At 33.7% G+C, this 17991-nt stretch overlaps 2 protein-coding genes across 5 annotated transcripts in view; one reads left to right on the top strand and one right to left on the bottom strand.

The window, feature by feature from the left end:
- The first annotated feature begins 3137 nt into the window (after positions 1–3137).
- LOC106767957 lies at positions 3138–4447 on the top strand. Of its 2 annotated transcripts, none has more exons than XM_014652924.2 (3): positions 3138–3283; positions 3361–3600; positions 3751–4447. In XM_014652924.2, exons 1-3 carry the CDS (start codon positions 3269–3271, stop codon positions 3925–3927), a joined length of 432 nt encoding a protein of 143 aa, XP_014508410.1. In that variant the 5' UTR covers positions 3138–3268; the 3' UTR covers positions 3928–4447. The 2 variants fall into 2 exon arrangements, with proteins under 2 accessions (XP_014508410.1, XP_014508409.1); XM_014652923.2 differs by having other exon boundaries at positions 3730–4445.
- Positions 4448–5172: 725 nt separating this feature from the next.
- Positions 5173–17991, bottom strand: part of LOC106768407 — a 42159-nt gene continuing 29340 nt past the window's right edge. For 2 of the 3 annotated variants that reach the window (XM_022783396.1, XM_014653553.2), the window contains 9 exons: positions 16993–17136; positions 16768–16898; positions 16260–16347; positions 13720–13779; positions 13398–13638; positions 13074–13225; positions 12883–12953; positions 8267–8423; positions 5173–5717 (listed from right to left, as the gene is read on the bottom strand). In XM_022783396.1, the coding sequence (XP_022639117.1) occupies positions 5553–5717; positions 8267–8423; positions 12883–12953; positions 13074–13225; positions 13398–13638; positions 13720–13779; positions 16260–16347; positions 16768–16898; positions 16993–17136 (1209 nt within the window). In that variant the 3' untranslated portion in view covers positions 5173–5552. Of the gene's footprint in view, positions 5718–8266; positions 8424–12882; positions 12954–13073; positions 13226–13397; positions 13639–13719; positions 13780–16259; positions 16348–16767; positions 16914–16992; positions 17137–17991 lie in introns of those variants that run through there. The other variant, XM_014653555.2, reaches the window with a different exon arrangement.

Here is a 17991-nt window from a genome sequence, read left to right as displayed (position 1 = left end):
AGCAAGGCACACACATACCCTACAGGATTTTATAAAGAAAGAATTGCTCTGATATCATAAATGTAACACCCCATTTATATAGAAACTATATAATATAGTAGTCCACAATTATAATATTAAAGAACAATTAAGGACATGCAAATAAGTCTTAAATTTAAAGTCATCCAAAAGAGGTCATAATTTAAAACTTTATCCAAAACAGAGCATTTCAAAATAACATAAAATATCTGGGGATTCCCAACTAAATTAAGCTGCAGCATCATCACCCTACAGGGCCCGCTCTGCTCACATACAAGTGGATGATCATTGCAAAAGAAAAGCACAACACAAACAAGCCACAACGCAAAAGCAAAGGTGGGTTAGATATACAAAAATCATGTTATAACAATTACACACAACATGCAAGTTTAATTCACATATATAGGATAACATATCACAACTTGTTACACCTTAACTTGACTCGTCCGGACTTAGAATGATTGCCGAGCTATGGCGGGTCATGCACTCGTGGTGGCTTCTACTGCTTTGCAAAGTCGTTGCCGATGGGTTTCACCCTACCACACTCACGAGGTTAGTCTATACAGCGCCTTGGAGCATACTGGAAGCCTCCAAGACTAAGACCTCCTACTACTCCTCACGACATGAATCAATCCTTTCTACATGAGAAGAAAGACCATTGGAGTTTCAGGATAACCCCAAAGACTGAGCTACCATGAAAATCATTCTAAAACATACTAAGGGCACCACCATGGATCCTCCCCTTGATGATCATGGAATTACGTCCAAGAACCCGCACTTGTTACATTCAAGACCAATCATAACCTTTAGGATCATACACTTGCAATTAAACAACATCACAACAATCATATTTTGTATTTAAATCATCACACATACTTAATTCAAATTAAAACAAATAGCTCAAGAGTAAACTGGACTTAGAGGATTCGCTCAGCGTACCCAGTCGCAAGGCGAGACAGGAATTTCTCGCACACCGCACCCTCACTCGCAAGGCGAATTAGTTTGCAGAGGTACCAGACCTCAAGTCTCTCGCATGGCGCACTCAAGTCGCTATCCAAGAGCTTGGACAGAGACCACCGCTCCCAAAGACTCGTTATGCGCCCCCTCTCGCTCTTCGAATTAACTTAACATTCATCCAAAGCCACTACCAGTCGCAAGGCGACAAGATTCACTATGCGCATCACAAGACAAATAGTAGCACCCTCCAATCATTCGCATAGCACCAGCTCGCACAACGAATGACTCAAATACAGAGCACTCTCTACAGGGACTCGCTATGCGAGACCATTCGCATAACGAGTCTACATAATCTGCTGAACGTAAGTTCTGCAGAATTATGCACCCACACACCCCTTAACCATTTCTAGGCCTTTTTACCAACTTCTAACACCTTTAATTCGTATTTTATGCTTATATAAACCTGTCTAGATGTTCCGAAACCTTCCTACTACAATTCTAAAGTGATTACAACTCAAATTTTACTCCAAAACATCAAATTCAATTACTAGAGGACCCCAAATCCAATTATAACACTCTGTACTTATTTTGACAAATTTGGCGACTCAAACAAGTCACATTCCACTTGCTAAGACTACCCCAACAACCCATTCATACCCAGAACCCCTAACTCTCGATTTCACTACCTCACTTCCTCTCAAATGACCTAGAACCCTACCTAAACACTTTACTTTCAATCAAATCAACACTAAAACAAAATTTTCACCTCAAACACTTCCAACATGTCCAATCAAAGCAATTAAACACATCTAAATTCATTCCATGGCATTACAACACAGTTTCACAGATTATACATTTTAGTTCATGTTGCTCTACTTCTAAAAACTCAAAAAATACATCAACAACATACATATATCTCATGCAACCAACTTCAAATAAGTATTCTAGCTCCCCTTACCTTAAATTCACATCACAGCTCACCAGAACGCCCTAAACAGTACCCCACACAGCGATGAACACAACAGGACCTACAGACTATCAAATAGGTGATAGAAATTATTCTTAGAGTTAGAATGGATAGAGAAAATGAAGAGAGGGAACGAATTTCACATGCAACCAACTAAGATTGCATGTTCAGGCTTAAGAACAGCAGAGAAAGGGAATAATTGCTTACGAGCTAAAATCGCGAATGCAATCAGTCGGTTATGTAGCCCTCTACGCCGTGGACGTTTAGGCACCTCCTGATTGCAATTCCAGCAACTCAGTGAGAAGAAGTGGTAGAGAAAAGGAGGAGAACTTGAAATACTGAGCTCTAGAGAGAGATAGCAGAAGTAGACTAATGAACCAGGTTGTTTTGGAAAAATCTGTTTATACTGTTAAAATTTGGTTCTATTAGTCTAATACATCAATCCACTTTTTTAACCCACTTTCTTGGTTCTTAGAATAATAATATAAAATTTGATTTAATATATTTAAATATATTAAATTATATAAAAAATTTAAATTAAATAAAATATTACTTAATTTTTAAATTAAAAATTGAAAATAATTTTTTAAATAAATTTCAAAATTTATTATTGTATATTAACTAATTTTAAAATCTAATTGAGATTTCATCAAATTTATAGATTATTTGTCGAATTTCAAAATTTGATGAAAATTTAATTAAATTTCAACGAACAACTAGATTTGAGATTTGTTGAATATCTTTACATTTTAGACATTTAAAAAAAAAATTAGAGTATAGGCTGAAAGTTTTAGAGATACACAGTGAAATGTCCGTCGAATTACAATGCCAAAAGACCTACAAAGAATCATTTAAAATCAATTAATAACATAGATATATAAAATATTTAATTTATTGCAATATTATTCATGATTTAGGAGTTCAATTAGTCACTTGAACATTTTTTAAATACCTTAAAAAAAATAAGAATAATACATATAAGTATTTAAGCAGATGTGTGAGGTGGGTGAATGTAACAATCAAATGAATGTTGTTGAGGGAAAACAAAGCAAAGAACAAACTGCCATATAAAATCCCAGATTTAAGCTGATGTGGTCGCTGCACCATATAACTGGGCCCGTCATAGAAGATCACGATAAATAAATTGATAATTTCCTCAAATGGAATTTCGTTCCACCCAAAGAAACACATACACTTATAAATTCTACATAAATATTAGTATCTATCAGTAACATCTCCTTGTCCTAGGCCTGCATCATGCATATATATATATATATGGTTATATATAGATTGTCATAAAGCCTTGGTATCCTCCATTATCGTAAGATGCCAACGAAACAGGTAAATGAGTTGTTGATGTTGTGTGAGTGGTTTTGTGGTGTGTGTGATATGAGTTTGATATGTGATATGATTTATAGGTAAGTTTCTGCAATAACAAAAAGGTTGTAGTGAGGGTATACGTTGAGAAGCCTAGGAAGAAGAGATCATCTTCAATTCAACATCAGCATAAGATTGATGGCCCTATCAGTATGGGATGTGGAAGAAGAGCAGGGTTGCTTAGCTACTCTCATCTGCTACGTCAGTCTGCAAGAGGAGCATTATCAGCACCTTCATTCTCCAAGTGGGTTACAAACACCAATCTTCACCCACCAACCCAGGTACACATTCATTCTCTATTATCATCTTCTCAAGTTTATGAAAGGGTGCATACCATTTTTCTTTTAATTATCCTTGATCTTTTTCCCATTTTTATATACGATGTTTCTGAATTTATCATTACATTACAGGGCCGTTTCCTTGTCTTGCAGATAGCCCCTTCCAACATGAAAAAGCCAACATGTTTTGGCAGCTGCACTTGGAAACTACTGATTCCGAGGTTCCTAAGGTCATGTTCAAAAGCCAAGAAAAAGGAGAATAAGAAGAAACATATGGGTACACATTTTTCTGGAAATGGAATGAGAATGATCTGCTGTTATAGATCCTGATACTATGGAGTTTGATGCATTTTAATTCTCTGGTATGGAATGTGTTATCAACAAGATTAGCTTCAGGGTCAATTTTATCCTGGTGGTTCACATCTCTTAAGGTATAATGTCACCAATCTCGATTCAAATAAGAATTTATATCGTTTGATTGGATTAAACTTCTTATCTACCATCACACAATCACTGAAATGGTCTTCGGTTATTTCTACTAATGCGTATGCGTCTTAAGGTTACTGTACATCAGTGTTCTTATTTCATATTTATTCTCTTATATATCTTTTCCTAGAACATTTTTGTTGTACAAATACAATTTCTTTTCAAGGATTTTCAAATATTCAATTTAGATATATTCTTTTTTATCTTCACGTCGGCAGTGTCCCACTCTTTCCAGGCAACGTTCTAATAATATGGTTAATCTCAAATAGAAAATCCTTAATACTCCATTGAAAGACTTATAAGAAGGCTTAGTCCTTAAGTTGGAAAAGAAGGTGAAAGAGACTATGATTTTTAACATTTGGTTTATAAGGTTAACTTGATGAATTTAGAAAGAAGGATGATTAACATTTGGTATAAGATGAGTTTAGAATGAAAGATAAAAAAGATTTTGAACAAAATATTAACTAATATTTATTGATAAAAAAACATTAATACTCCATTGACTAACCTTTTTTATTTGAATGCACAGCCTCCGGGGAATTGAATTTTTTTAAAAAAAATAGCGTAGATACAAATAGTAACGATGAAATAATGTTATTTCTCAGATTTACTAATACATTCCTCTCTTTTTTTAAGAAATATATGCTATAATAGAAAATTATCTCTTGTGTAAATAATACCAATAATAGAAAATTGTTGACGACTGGCGATGAATGAAAGCAAAATAATATAACCAACCGACTTTTCCACGGATGAGAGAGATACTGAGATAAAAGTTTTTAAGGTGTCGAATATAGATCGAGACATTCAGATCAATAAATTGGAAAAGGGACTGTAACTTCTGAGACTCATTTAATTTCCTTTGGTGTAAAGGAAGAAAATTAGAGAGATAAAAAGGTTAAAAATAAGGGAAAAGGAAACTCATTTAGATAAAGTTATGTAGCAACATAATTGATTAGGAGAAAGCCTTTGAAAATGATCATAAAACACATTCTTTTCTGACATGACAACAGAATGTAAGAACAGTGGATTCACCTCGTTCATCCAGACTTTTCTCTCTTTTCGGTGATTTTAAACCAAATTAACATATCCAGATTATATATTGTCATTTGATAAAATTCTATTTATATCCCTCAACTTTTATCCTATGCTCACTTTACAAAATCTAAAGGATTCATAAAAAGCCTCATAAGTTATTGGAAATATAAACAGCGTACTATAACCACTTGCGTCGACAGTCCCCTTTGTGGCGCTTCACCACGCTTCGAAGTATAGAATACAATAAATATTTCAAAGAGCAAAACCCTAACCTCGAAAAACCTCTCTGCTATATTTAACTCTAGCATGCTTGTAGAGTAAAAAAAACAGAACACATTAATTTACAACAAAAGGAAATTCCTATAGTTTAACTTATTTTACAAGTGTAGTACAACGTAATTGGCTTGCAAAATTAGTCTGCCAGTCACGGGCTATTGTGATCTCTGCTGTCGAGTATACTCCCAGAGAGCAATTGCACCACTGACATGAACATTGAGAGATCTAACAACTCCAAATTGCGGAATTTCGATGCAAGCATCCAAAATATGAATTACATCCACGGGTATACCTTCTTTCTCTCGGCCGAGAACCAGGACCTAAGAAAACAAACAAATAATATATTCAAAAGTGGACATGTGAATGTTAGAAATGAGGCATACACGTGCCCTAAATATAGGAAAATATCAGAGATTGATAGAGAAAAATAGCCAATCAGTTAGCACGGAAATATTTGTTTCCCCTCACCCCGCTAAATAAAATTTGACTAAACAGTTATAGCCGCAATAAGCTTCTCATCCACCAGGAACAAAAATTCAATAACAACGGTAAAATGTATTAATTTTATTTTTAAAAAACTAAATATTCATTTCAGGCCACCATACACACACATGATACTGGTCTTTTATTTACCAAAAACATCACATTGGTCATTCAGTGATAACTCCATTAGTTTTTTCCTTCAACTACTAATTTGATATCATTAGGAGTCAATTTGAAAGCAAAATGTGGTATGGGAGGACCAATTAAATACATATTGATGGAGTAATTAGATGCCACAGGTACATCTTTGCACAACTAAAAAGGATTACGTCTAGTTATTTCACCTTCATTCAATATTAAGAGTACTACAGAAGATAGTTGCCACCACCCAATTTTTTTTCCACAACTAGTTTATCTCAGAAAGTCACAATTTCATTCCACCACTTCTACCTTATGAAATCTAGAAACCAATTATGCCACCACTTCTACAATTTCCACAATTTCTCTTTAAATAGAATAAAAGATCTAAAAGGAAATTCCTAAACTACTGTACATACTTTTAATTTCTTAAGATATAGGTCAGCGATTCCAAAAATATTCTATTCAGGCCAATCCCAGGAGATTCTAACTCTCAAATTGATAGGCCGATATGATTCATTCCCAACTTAACAACATCTGCAAGTAGCACCACTCCATCCTTTCAACAGTACATCTGCATGCTGATTTCCATATGGCACGATGAAAAATTGTCCCATTATCCATCTTTCATGAAGTGTATGTACACTACAACACGAGTGTGACTTGTTATGTAAGTAGTCTCAGGTTTATTCCACTCAAATTTCAGATCTTCTAAACCGCTCTTTATCCATTAGAAGTTCATAAATCCCAAATAATGTGTTTAAATGGTGAACTTTTAGAGCGTAATTATTTTTATAGAGAATTTGAAATATTCTAAGACAATATATTATTTGAGCAAGAAATTTTGAAAGGAAAAGAAATTCTTTAAACATGTTTAGGTAATTTGATTACTTAAAAATAAAAATCATACTTAAAAAAGTAAGAATTTGAAAGCTTTCATACACTTTCTTATTATATTTGTCCTTCGATTGGTGCATCCTCAGTTCAATTTTGGTTGAAACATTATCAACTCGACTGAGATGCTGTCAACTTGGTCAGTCAGAGCATTGTTAGCTCAACATCACTTTTTGGATTGGAAGGGGTTTCATTCAAGCAGAAGTCATTTGTGTTTATTTTCAACTGATATCGTCAAACTTAATTGTTTTTGTCGACCTAAGCTAGTGTTATTACTTGCCTAATGTTAGTTAGAGTTTTCACTGTCAACATCAACAATATTTTCCAGATCATGTTAAATACAATTCTTTCCAATTAAAGTCAAATGTAGTTATTTTTCAGTTGGTTCCGGCCAACACCAACAAAAGTTATTTTTCTAACATCAGTTGAGATTAGTTCCTGCCTGCCACTATTCAGAGTTTTAATGGTCAACATTAACTCGACAATTTTTCAAACGAGGTTAGCCAGGCTTTTTTAGTGGTGACAATGGGACATACAGTCCAAAGAATTGAACACCGCAAAAAAACTATACAAGATACAAAGACATTAGACATACAGGTAAAGGAATAATGATTAAGAATGAAAAGCAAAATTCTAGGGTCATTTCAGAAACCGTATGCCCTAGCATCGACTTTCTCATCCCATACGCGATGAATACATGATTATATATAGACTTATTGCATTCCCTGCACATGATTATAGGATAATTTGTTTCACCTAAATGAGATCTCCATGCCTATAAACAATATTTATTACAGTAAGATTCAGAATATTTCAATGGATTATCGACAGATATTGTCCCTAAAAAGGTTTTCTCCTGATAACATTAGAAGAGCAATTTATCTTTAAAATATAATACAAAAGATCTAATAAAGTTAATTCATAAAATTGAGGATTAATGATTCTTGTACAATAAATATAAAAAGAACAGCTGCCTAGTCTCCTAAATATAGACATTAATAGAGCGCAACTACACAAGTTACATGCAGAAAGAGAAATTTGCATGCACAAAAAATCAAATTAGAATGCAATTAAACACAAACAGAAAATGCAAATGCAGACCGGTCAATTTGTTTAACCATGATCGTGTGCCTCATTGGTTCTCAATTAGAAGGTAAAATCCAATAACTACTTTCCCATAAGATTTTATGTATACAAATTTGGACATTTTGATGAAAATGCACTATTGTATATGGTAAAAGTAAACAGTATCTCAAGGAAGATAACTCCAAACAGCAGTGTATATACTCCTGCTGATGCGATATCTCCAATCATTAAAAAAATAGTTAAAGAACCTGAAGTTCGGAATACTTACCATTTTTTTTGGAAAGATATACTGATCAAGGGGTACACTGTTTGCAGTTTGTTCCAAACCTAAGATGGAAAATCCTTCTCTCTTTTTTTTCTGCAAGTAAACCTTTATGCTATCTACTGGGACTTCTATTATAGGAACCCACTTTTCAGCTGTCACACTGCAAAGAACAAACAAATTTTGGAAAGATTGAGAAAATAAGAGAGCAACGAATTAAATTGCTCTATAACATGAGACACACACACACTCTGAACTTGATTTTTCACTTACACTCAATTTTTATTACATTCAAATTTAAATTTAAATTTGAGTGTGCATTTGCCCATTTGAATTTGCATTAGTAAGTCCCTCTAAGCAATCATTAGGTTGCTGCTGATTTTAGGAGGTTAGGTTAAGTGCCAAGCACAAGTTCTATGAAATATTACAATATTTTGATACTCTTAAGAAAGTAGAATTGAAACCTAACACAATTCTAAAGAATTGACTTGTAAGACCAGGTTTTATATACTATAATTTGGTTTTATCTCTAATTGATAGGTTCTTCAAGAGATAAACAGATATTATTTATCCAGAGTTGATCTAACATTTTGAAACTAAGAACAGACTATATGTTTAGAAGCAAGAAATTGAAAAAATATATGATGAATTTCATATGATATATAGACCTTATCAAATTTNTTTAGTTTCAAGTCGAGAGAACACAATTACAAAATAGTTTAATTAATCCCAATATCATCAATTACTATATCTATAGAATTCTTAGGCATCCATAAGATTTTAACATACCTCTGGAACATATAGATTATATGCACAAAGTTTATGTAAATTATTTATCCAGAGTTGATCTAACATTTTGAAACTAAGAACAGACTATATGTTTAGAAGCAAGAAAATGAAAAAATATATGATGAATTTCATATGATATATAGACCTTATCAAATTTGTTTAGTTTCAAGTCGAGAGAACACAATTACAAAATAGTTTAATTAATCCCAATATCATCAATTACTATATCTATAGAATTCTTATGTATCCATAAGACTTTTAACATACCTCTGGAACATATAGATTATATGCACAAAGCTTGTTACATAAGTAGTTAATCTGAGACCCCATGCTGAATGGTAAATACATATGCTAGTTGATCATGGAAATTGACAAAGCTAGCAAATGTTTCTCCCAATATCACTTTCTCTCTTGCAAAGAGACAATCAACCTCAACATGCTTTTCCGTTTCTTGGAATACTGGATATCATACAATGTGCCTGACTACCGAATTATCACATCTAAGTAATAACTCTGTAAACTCCCCAAACTCTAGTTCCTCAAGCAACTATTTGAGCCATGTGAGCTCCTAACTAGCTATGGTCGTAGCTCGATCACTAGACTTGGTTACAAATTTTTACTTCTTCTTTTTCAAAGAGCAACGGTTACTCCTATATATATATATATATATATTAAAAAAAAGCAGAGGTGGAACTACTATCAATGGGGGAATCCACCCATTTGCATCAGAACACCCTACAACTCAAGTGTCCTTTGTCTTACAAAAGACCATTTTTTTGGATCTCCTTTGATGTATCGAACAATGTGAGGTTACTACATTCCAATGACCCTTACATGGAGAGTTGAGGAACTGCCTTACTACACTTGTTGTGGCTAACTCTTACAGCCTACACTGATGCAGATTATGCAAGTTATCAACAATTGCATGTGGTGGCAAGATCAGCTGTCGGAAAATCTATTTCCAGAGTCAAATGGTTTGGATGTGTTGTTTTTGTTCACTCTCATTATCCTGACCATAGTAATTAAATTTGTCTTTATTGGATATTCTTCTAATAAAAAATGGTACAAATATTATCATCCTCAGAGTCGTCGTATCTTGATCATCATGGATGTCCCCTTTCATGAAACACAGTCCTTTTATTCAGTCCACCACTTTAGGAGGAGAAAACACTTGAAGTGAATGAACTCTCCTTGTCATTACCATGTTTGCCTTTGCAGGATGCCCAGGATTTGAGCAATGAAACTACCATTGTCCACAGTGAAGAAGAAAAGGAAAAAGACAATTTTTTGGCAAAAAATATGAAAGAAGAAAACGACCCACTTCGACTCTCGAGTAAGAAAAATTGTCTAATCCAGAGGTGAGGATCCCTGAAGATAACAATAAGGAGGTAAGTATTACTGAAGATTTGCCCATTGCATTGAGAAAGGAAAGAACATCATGTGCTAAATATACTATTTAGCAATATGTTTGCACTAACAAGATAAGCATAGAAGTTTTATTGTTGTCATTGATACCACATAAATTCCAACCTCAATCCAAGAGGCCATGAAACTTGAACATTGGAATCAAGCCATGAAAGAAGAGATGAATGCATTAGAAAGAAATTCAACTTGAGAGATTGTTGATAAGCCAAGAGACAAAAAGGCAGTAGGGTGTAGACAGATATTCACAGTGAAAAATAATAGTGATGGGACAATAGAAAAACATGAGGCTGATGGGACAATAGAAAGTTATATAGCTAGATTGTTGGCAAAAGGATATACCCAAACTTATGGGATTGACTATGAAGAGACATTTGCCCCAATGGCAAAGATGAATACAGTTCGAGTTGTTCTCGCTTTGGATGCTCATTTTAGATAGGACTTACACCAGTTAGATGGGAAGAATACCTTTCTTCATGGAAATCTAGAAGAAAACATTGTATGGTCTTACGCAATCCCCTAAAACATGGTTGGAAGATTTACAAAAGCAATGGTTTCTTTGGGATATAGACAAAGCCAAGGAGATCATACTCTATTCATGAAGCACTCTTCTACTGGTAAACTCACTTTATTCCTTGTGTATGTGAATGATATGATTATTGCAGGAGATTATGAAACAGAAAAATTGGCATTAAAGGAAAAATTGGCAGCTCAATTTGAAATGAAAGACCTAGGAAAACTTAATATTTTCTTGGATTAGAGGTTGCTTACTCCAAGAACGGAATTTTCATCTCCCAAAGAAAATATGTATTTGATCTCCTCAAAGAAACAGGAAAGCGAGGATGTAGAACCTCAACAATTCTTATAAAACAGAATCACAAAATTGGAAGTGAAGAAAATGCTCCTGTAGAAAAGGCCCAATATGAGAGATTGTTAGGAAAAATGATTAATCTATCACACAAGACCAGACATTGCTTATGCAGTTAATGTAGTGAGCCAATTTATGCATGATCCAAGAGAGATAGACATGCAAGCAGTTGACAAAATTCTCCAATACTTGAAGTCAAGTCCAAGAAAAAAAAAGAAAGACACATTGACTATGAAAATATATATTGAGGCTGATTATGCAGGTTCTATTATTGACACAAAAATCTGCTTCTGTGTATTGTGTGTTTCTTGAAGATAGTTTGGTAATGTGGAGGAGCAAAAAGCAAGATAGAGTATCTTGTTCTAGTGCATAAGTTGAAAACTGAGCTCTTGTTCAAAGAATGTGTGAAGGATTCTGGATGAAAATCATTTTGGATGACCTTAAAGTCAAGGTGGACAACCTTGTGCAACTACATTGTGACAATAAGTTTGTCATGAACATTGCCTATAATCTAGTACAACATGATAGGACCAAACACATTGTAATTGACAGAATTTTATCAAATATAATCTAAACAAAGGCTTTGTTGTGATTACAACTCATGTTCTTACCGAACTTCACATAACAGATATACTTTTACAAAAGGACTCCCTCCAGGTAGATTTCAAGATCTTGTAGACAAGTTGAGAATTATTGATATTCATTTACGAACTTGAGGAGGGTGCTGTAATTAGAGGAAATGTCTATAGAATCTTCTTAATTAGAGAAAATATCTATAAAACCTTCCTAATTAGAGAAAATATTTGTAGGATCTTCTAGATTATTTTTCAGTATATTGTTTCTTTATTTCCCTTTTTCAAAAGATTAGATTGCTACAAATAAAGGTAAGGAGAATCTAATTGATATGAATGAAAATAATAAAGTCACTCACTTTTTAAAGTCTCATATTGCAAGAGAATTGGCCATAGCCAAGAAAATTGCTATTTTTCCAAACAGTTGCTCATGTATCTGAATCTTAAAAATCAGTCATAGTGGGGCCAAAAAGAGATTCGCAATTCTGTTCCTGAACTTGAGCGTACAGTACGAGAAAGCCATGCAATGCTCATAACATGAAAAGGTCTGAGTACTCTGTTCATTAATCATGATGATCACTTGGATGACCCAATTAAACAGATGATCATTGAAATCATGAATGTGAAGCAAAGAGGACCAAACAACAATCATAGTGGGGGCAGAAGGAGATACTAAATTTTGTTCCTAAACTTGAGAATTCTGCAAGTAAGCCATACAAAGCCAGTAACATGAAAATCGTTTGAGTACTCTACAATTCCATGGCAGGGCTCGTAGAAGAAGGCAGAAGTTTATTAAGATCATGAAGATCACTTAGAAAACCCAAATAGGTTGACATGGTTCCATCAAGTGTTTATGCCGCAATCACATCCATGATGAACTAACATAATCTAGAGATTTTGTATGTCATTATTATCCATTCAATGTTCGTTATAACTATAAAGCACAACAAAAAATCTATTATCATCAAAACCTGATTAGTTGGAATTGTTTGTCATTCATCACTTTTGAATCAGAAATGGCCAGCCCTGATGCTCTAAATACCTGCTTTATACAAAAAAAAAAAGAAAAAAGGATTACAGAAAATACAGCTTTTTTTCTCCAAAAATAGAAAATGAAAATAAAAAAAGTGTAGATAAGACAGCAGCAGAACAAGTAACTTACTTCACATGTACGAGCCAACCCAGCAAGATTGGGTATGCGGTCCAGCAAAGATGCGACAAGAATAAAATTCTGTCGACTAGCTTTTTGTTGCTCTAAAGATGATCTTCTTGATTGCAACAATTGGTCGAGAAGGAGATCATCCCTTTCTATCTCTGCCATGGCAATCTTGAAATTAAATATTGGTAAATACAAAACTACGAATCACATAAAAACATGCGGAACTCAGACAACACAATGCAAAATCATAATTATCCATCAAAAACAAGGAGTTAGATCATCAGTTCCTTTCCATTCCCTTATAATTTACTGAAAAATCAAACGTACCAGACATTTTTTTGAAGGTTTCATCATTGCCATAAAGGAAACAAGCTGCATTGTCCCCCTTGTCATGTTTGGCAAAAGTAACCTTTTTCTGGAAATCTGAAGAAATGTCTACAGGAATGGTTCCTTCAATGAAACCAGATAAAGTTTCCTTGCTATTCGTATACGCACTGAAATTCAGAGTCTCATTCCTGATCGCAACCACATCCTTTGCCATTGAACATCGTAGGTCTTCTCTAGCATCCTATAACAACAGAGGATACGTATAGGATGAAACAAAAACTATGACCTCTCTTTTAGACAAGTATGGCAAAAAAGCACTTACATTTAAAAATTTGAGCACCTGCTCCATGAGAGATGTTGGAACACATTCAAAATCATCCTCCTTCTCACACCAAAAAAGAAAGATAGAATAAACAAATCTATCATAAAATCAGAAATATAAGCTAATTCATATTGACCACAAACATTGAAATAGATTATTCTTCCTGGAAATAATATTTTATCTAGAGACATTAGTGCCAGTTTTGTTAGTCAAATGAGTAATCGGAAAATGTTCCCAAGTCAATGATGGGTCCTCCGGGTATGCTACATATGAAAGAAGCTTGACACATGATCTAACTTCTCATCTTGAAAATGAGCGTTAGAAACAATGCACATAGGGTAATTATATTTTGGAAGGGTAACTGCAAATTATTGTAGGTATTATTTTCACCATAAATAATATTCACAGCAATGTAATTTACGCACATGTGATTCATCAGATCTCATTTATGAAGTGGAAGTGTATGGGTGTTGGTTGCAGTTCATGGAAATAACTAACTACAGGTACTGTATCCATTTTTTTTTTTTCAGAAAAGGTGAGAGTGAAATATCCACTTCCACAAACTTCTCGCTCCCCTACCCCTTCCCAAGTGGCAATTTGAGTGTGCTTGGTAAGTCAACCAATGGCTTATTGGCTATCTTGACAAGCTTATCAACTTGTTTGATCAAATTATACTTGTTTGGTACACAGGCTTATTTTAGTAGCTTTTAGGTTATTCTCATAAGCTACATGGGTAGCTTAAGAAAATAAGTTAGCTTATAAGCTACTATTATGTCATTTTATATTTATTAACTAATTTTACCAAAAACTTTCAGTTCAATTAGCTATCTTACAAGCTTTGAGCTTTTCAACTCCTAGTTTATAACTGGTAAGCTTCAGCTAGCTTAGAATCTTTCACCTAGCTTTACAAGCAAACCCTTTGAGGGAAAAAAAAGACTACATTTGCCATGATCAAAGCTGTGATGGCCACTATTGGAAAATGTATTGCTATGCATTTTTCTGTATTGGAGCATGCCCATCCCACACATCTACCTTCTAAAGTGCTATATCAACAAATATGGCATATGCGTAGTGGACACCCGGGCCAACAATGGGAATTCTTTTCATTATATCATATTTCAATCCCAGTTTCCATCTTCCTCTTCAATAAGGTAATTTCATCAATACACCCGGTGTCGTAGTTGCAGAACTAAATAATGGCAGTGGAAAATGACATCTGTAGGAACCAATAATTAAAATGAAAAAGAAAAGAAAATATTTTACTAAAAAGAACTCTTTAACATTTTAATGCTGCTCACGGACACACCTCTCAAGTGGTGTGTCCCTATGTCTGACACACATTGGTGAACTGTTCAATTCAAAAGACATTTTGTGTCTCCAACATGGCTCCAACACAATGTTGATAAGACCAAATACAATGATTTAATATAATAAAAACCCCTAAACTTCTTGTATAAATTTCTATTATGATTATAGAAATAAGGAATAAATCTTATATGATCACGAATATTTAGATTATATATGTATTATTGAGAATGTTTTCTTTGAACTCCTATTATATCTTCATATAATGTGAAATTTCTTAAAGTTGTTGTTTTGTCTTTAAATGAATCTCGACTAAAATGCCTTTTCCAATGCGTGATCAACAAGGAGATGAAATGTCTTAAATGAATGATATCCTCTTTTCACTTTTTGGATGTTAGATACATGGATTAGATTCATTTTTGTATTAGGCGATAATATGTTTAGATTATTATTGTTAGAATTATTGGTTAGTGTGTGTGAGCTGTGTGTATCTTAATTGTAGAATAATTACTAAGTCTATCTATGTTAGGGTAGTTAGAAGGACTAAAGTAGGTAGTAGTGTATTGGGTTATCTATAATGATTGTACCTAGCAGTCTAGGACAGTCTCTTGACCTTCTATCTCCCTATTATATTAACTCTTTATCAATATAAATGGTAGAACATGAGAAGGGTCAATTAAGCCCTTTAGAAATATATATTTCTGTTTTAATCTCAACAATTATAATTGACTAACCTTGTTTGTAGATGATTTTGAATTAAATAACTTATAATTATCTAATGTACAGATTTGGGTCTCCCTGCCCTACATTTTAGAGACTACATGTGTCAAAGTTTCCGTGTTGTATAAGTTCTATTTAAAACCAAGGGGAGATTTTCCTGGGAAATAGATATAAATGTTGACCAGGCAGAACCCATATCCAACAATGTATCCACCATAAAATATATAACATGTTTTAAAGTGGAAATGTGTTGGTATGGTGAGTAAACAACAACTAGTTGTAATATCCAGTGTACAGATAGAATTTCAGTATGGCTCAAGGAGAAACTTTATTAAATTCAACACGTTGTGTGGGTGGGTGGCTCAAGATTGCCTGAGCAACTGGACCACACCTTACCATGTGCTTGACTGATCCAAAACTAAACGTCAAATATTAACTACCTTATAATTGAGATATTCAAGGGTACCATTTGTATAAATGTCCAAATACATTTAATCACCAAAAGCGACCCTCACCTCAACTCGGTTAATGAAAATTCCAGCAGGTGTGACAGAGCTATTCGGGTCATAAGCATCAAGATATCCTTCCATTGACGTTCGTAAGCTGAAAAATTATGTAAATTAACGAGTTTAGTCCACCAGAAAGCAGTGCAAAGAAATTATTGTAGTCTGTTAGAAAGTAGCACAACTTTTTACAGTTAGATATTCTCTCAATGCTGTGAGAAATCAAATGCAAAATATAGAGACTTCCTGGTTTATATTAGAAGGAAAAGAGAATATGAACTACTGGGAATGAAACTGACATGATTTTATAATTTAAAATCCAAGACATCAAAAATCATTTTTTTAGTAGTAGGTCACATACTAGCATCGCAAAATTAAGGATAAAATATAATATACTTGAAGAGCAATGTAAAAAAGACTTAACACTGACTGTTTTACAGATGTTATAATATTCAAAATCTATATGCACACCAAAGAAAAATAAACACACATATATAACGGGGAAAAAAGTAAATAATACCGTGCACAATCAGAATTTCCTGCAAGGTATCTCTTCAAATCTGCAAAGCACCTCTTCTCTAAAGGTACCATCCCAGAAGGTTCATAATTCAAAAATGGAAACAATTTATGAAGAATTTGATATACGAGTAACTGCAACAACAATCACTGATATTATGACCCATTTATATTAGTCATATGTGTGTGTATAAGACAGAGATCAACATCATAATATGTAAATAATAACCTGTGCAAAACCACGTAAGCTGTGATGATGTGATGTTAGCAATGGAACAAGAGGTGGAAATAATTCATCCAAATGACTAGATTGAACATCTTTCGATGAATTGAGAATGACATTAGCTGCTATGAATACATATGAAGATAGTGCCTGCATATTTAAGAATAAAATTACAACATTTCAATAAGCATAAAGCAGTGTCAGGTTTCAATTACTATAAGTAGTTAAAGTGTATTAGCTTTCTGTAGTTAGTACTGTACAGTTGTCACTATATCATCTACAATTTATTATGCGCCATATAAGAGCATATTATAGTCTGCAGTAAATAGCTTTTCAGATATAACAAAATTCAGTTTTCTCTTATCTTTCTCTTGATCTGAATATTTTTTTCTCTATCATTTTAACCTGGTATCGTGGGATAAATATTTATCCTGTGTGCATTAATAAACATGGTTTCAGACCAAGAGAGAATAGGGAAAAGATGTGATAAACTGAAAATAGTTTATGTTGAAAATGAAAAGGGCTTAGCATAGATTAATACTGTGCCTTTGGCTAAGGGTAGGTGATTTGCTGAACTGATTTTTGTCCCTTATCCGTCTAATCCCATATACTTTAAACAATATCATTTTAACATCTAATTTTTTTAAAATACTTAAAATGATCAGTGATTACATAAGTGAGGTCCAGTGCAAGAGGCCGACAAGTAGTACAGGTTAGGTTAGTGCAGCCTTACCCTGCAAGTGGAAGGACTATTTCTAACATTTGAACTCAGCCCCATGAGGTCACAAGACAATCTTACTTTCACACCAAGTCTCACTAATTATGATTACAATTTTGCCAGGAAAATTTAACAGGAAACACACAAATGACACTGAAGAGTTAATGCATTAATTAACACATTAATGGAGTCTGTTAGATATTGTGTTTATTTCATTTACATGTTCATTTGTATTTGGGCTTAGCCCACACTCTTATTATTATAAATACATTACCCTATGTGTATAC

Source organism: Vigna radiata, chromosome 7 (genome assembly GCF_000741045.1).
Source record: "Vigna radiata var. radiata cultivar VC1973A chromosome 7, Vradiata_ver6, whole genome shotgun sequence".
Taxonomy (NCBI): domain Eukaryota; kingdom Viridiplantae; phylum Streptophyta; class Magnoliopsida; order Fabales; family Fabaceae; genus Vigna; species Vigna radiata.
The sequence above is the reverse complement of the archived record's forward strand: the minus strand, read 5'-3'. Positions and strand labels throughout refer to the sequence as shown.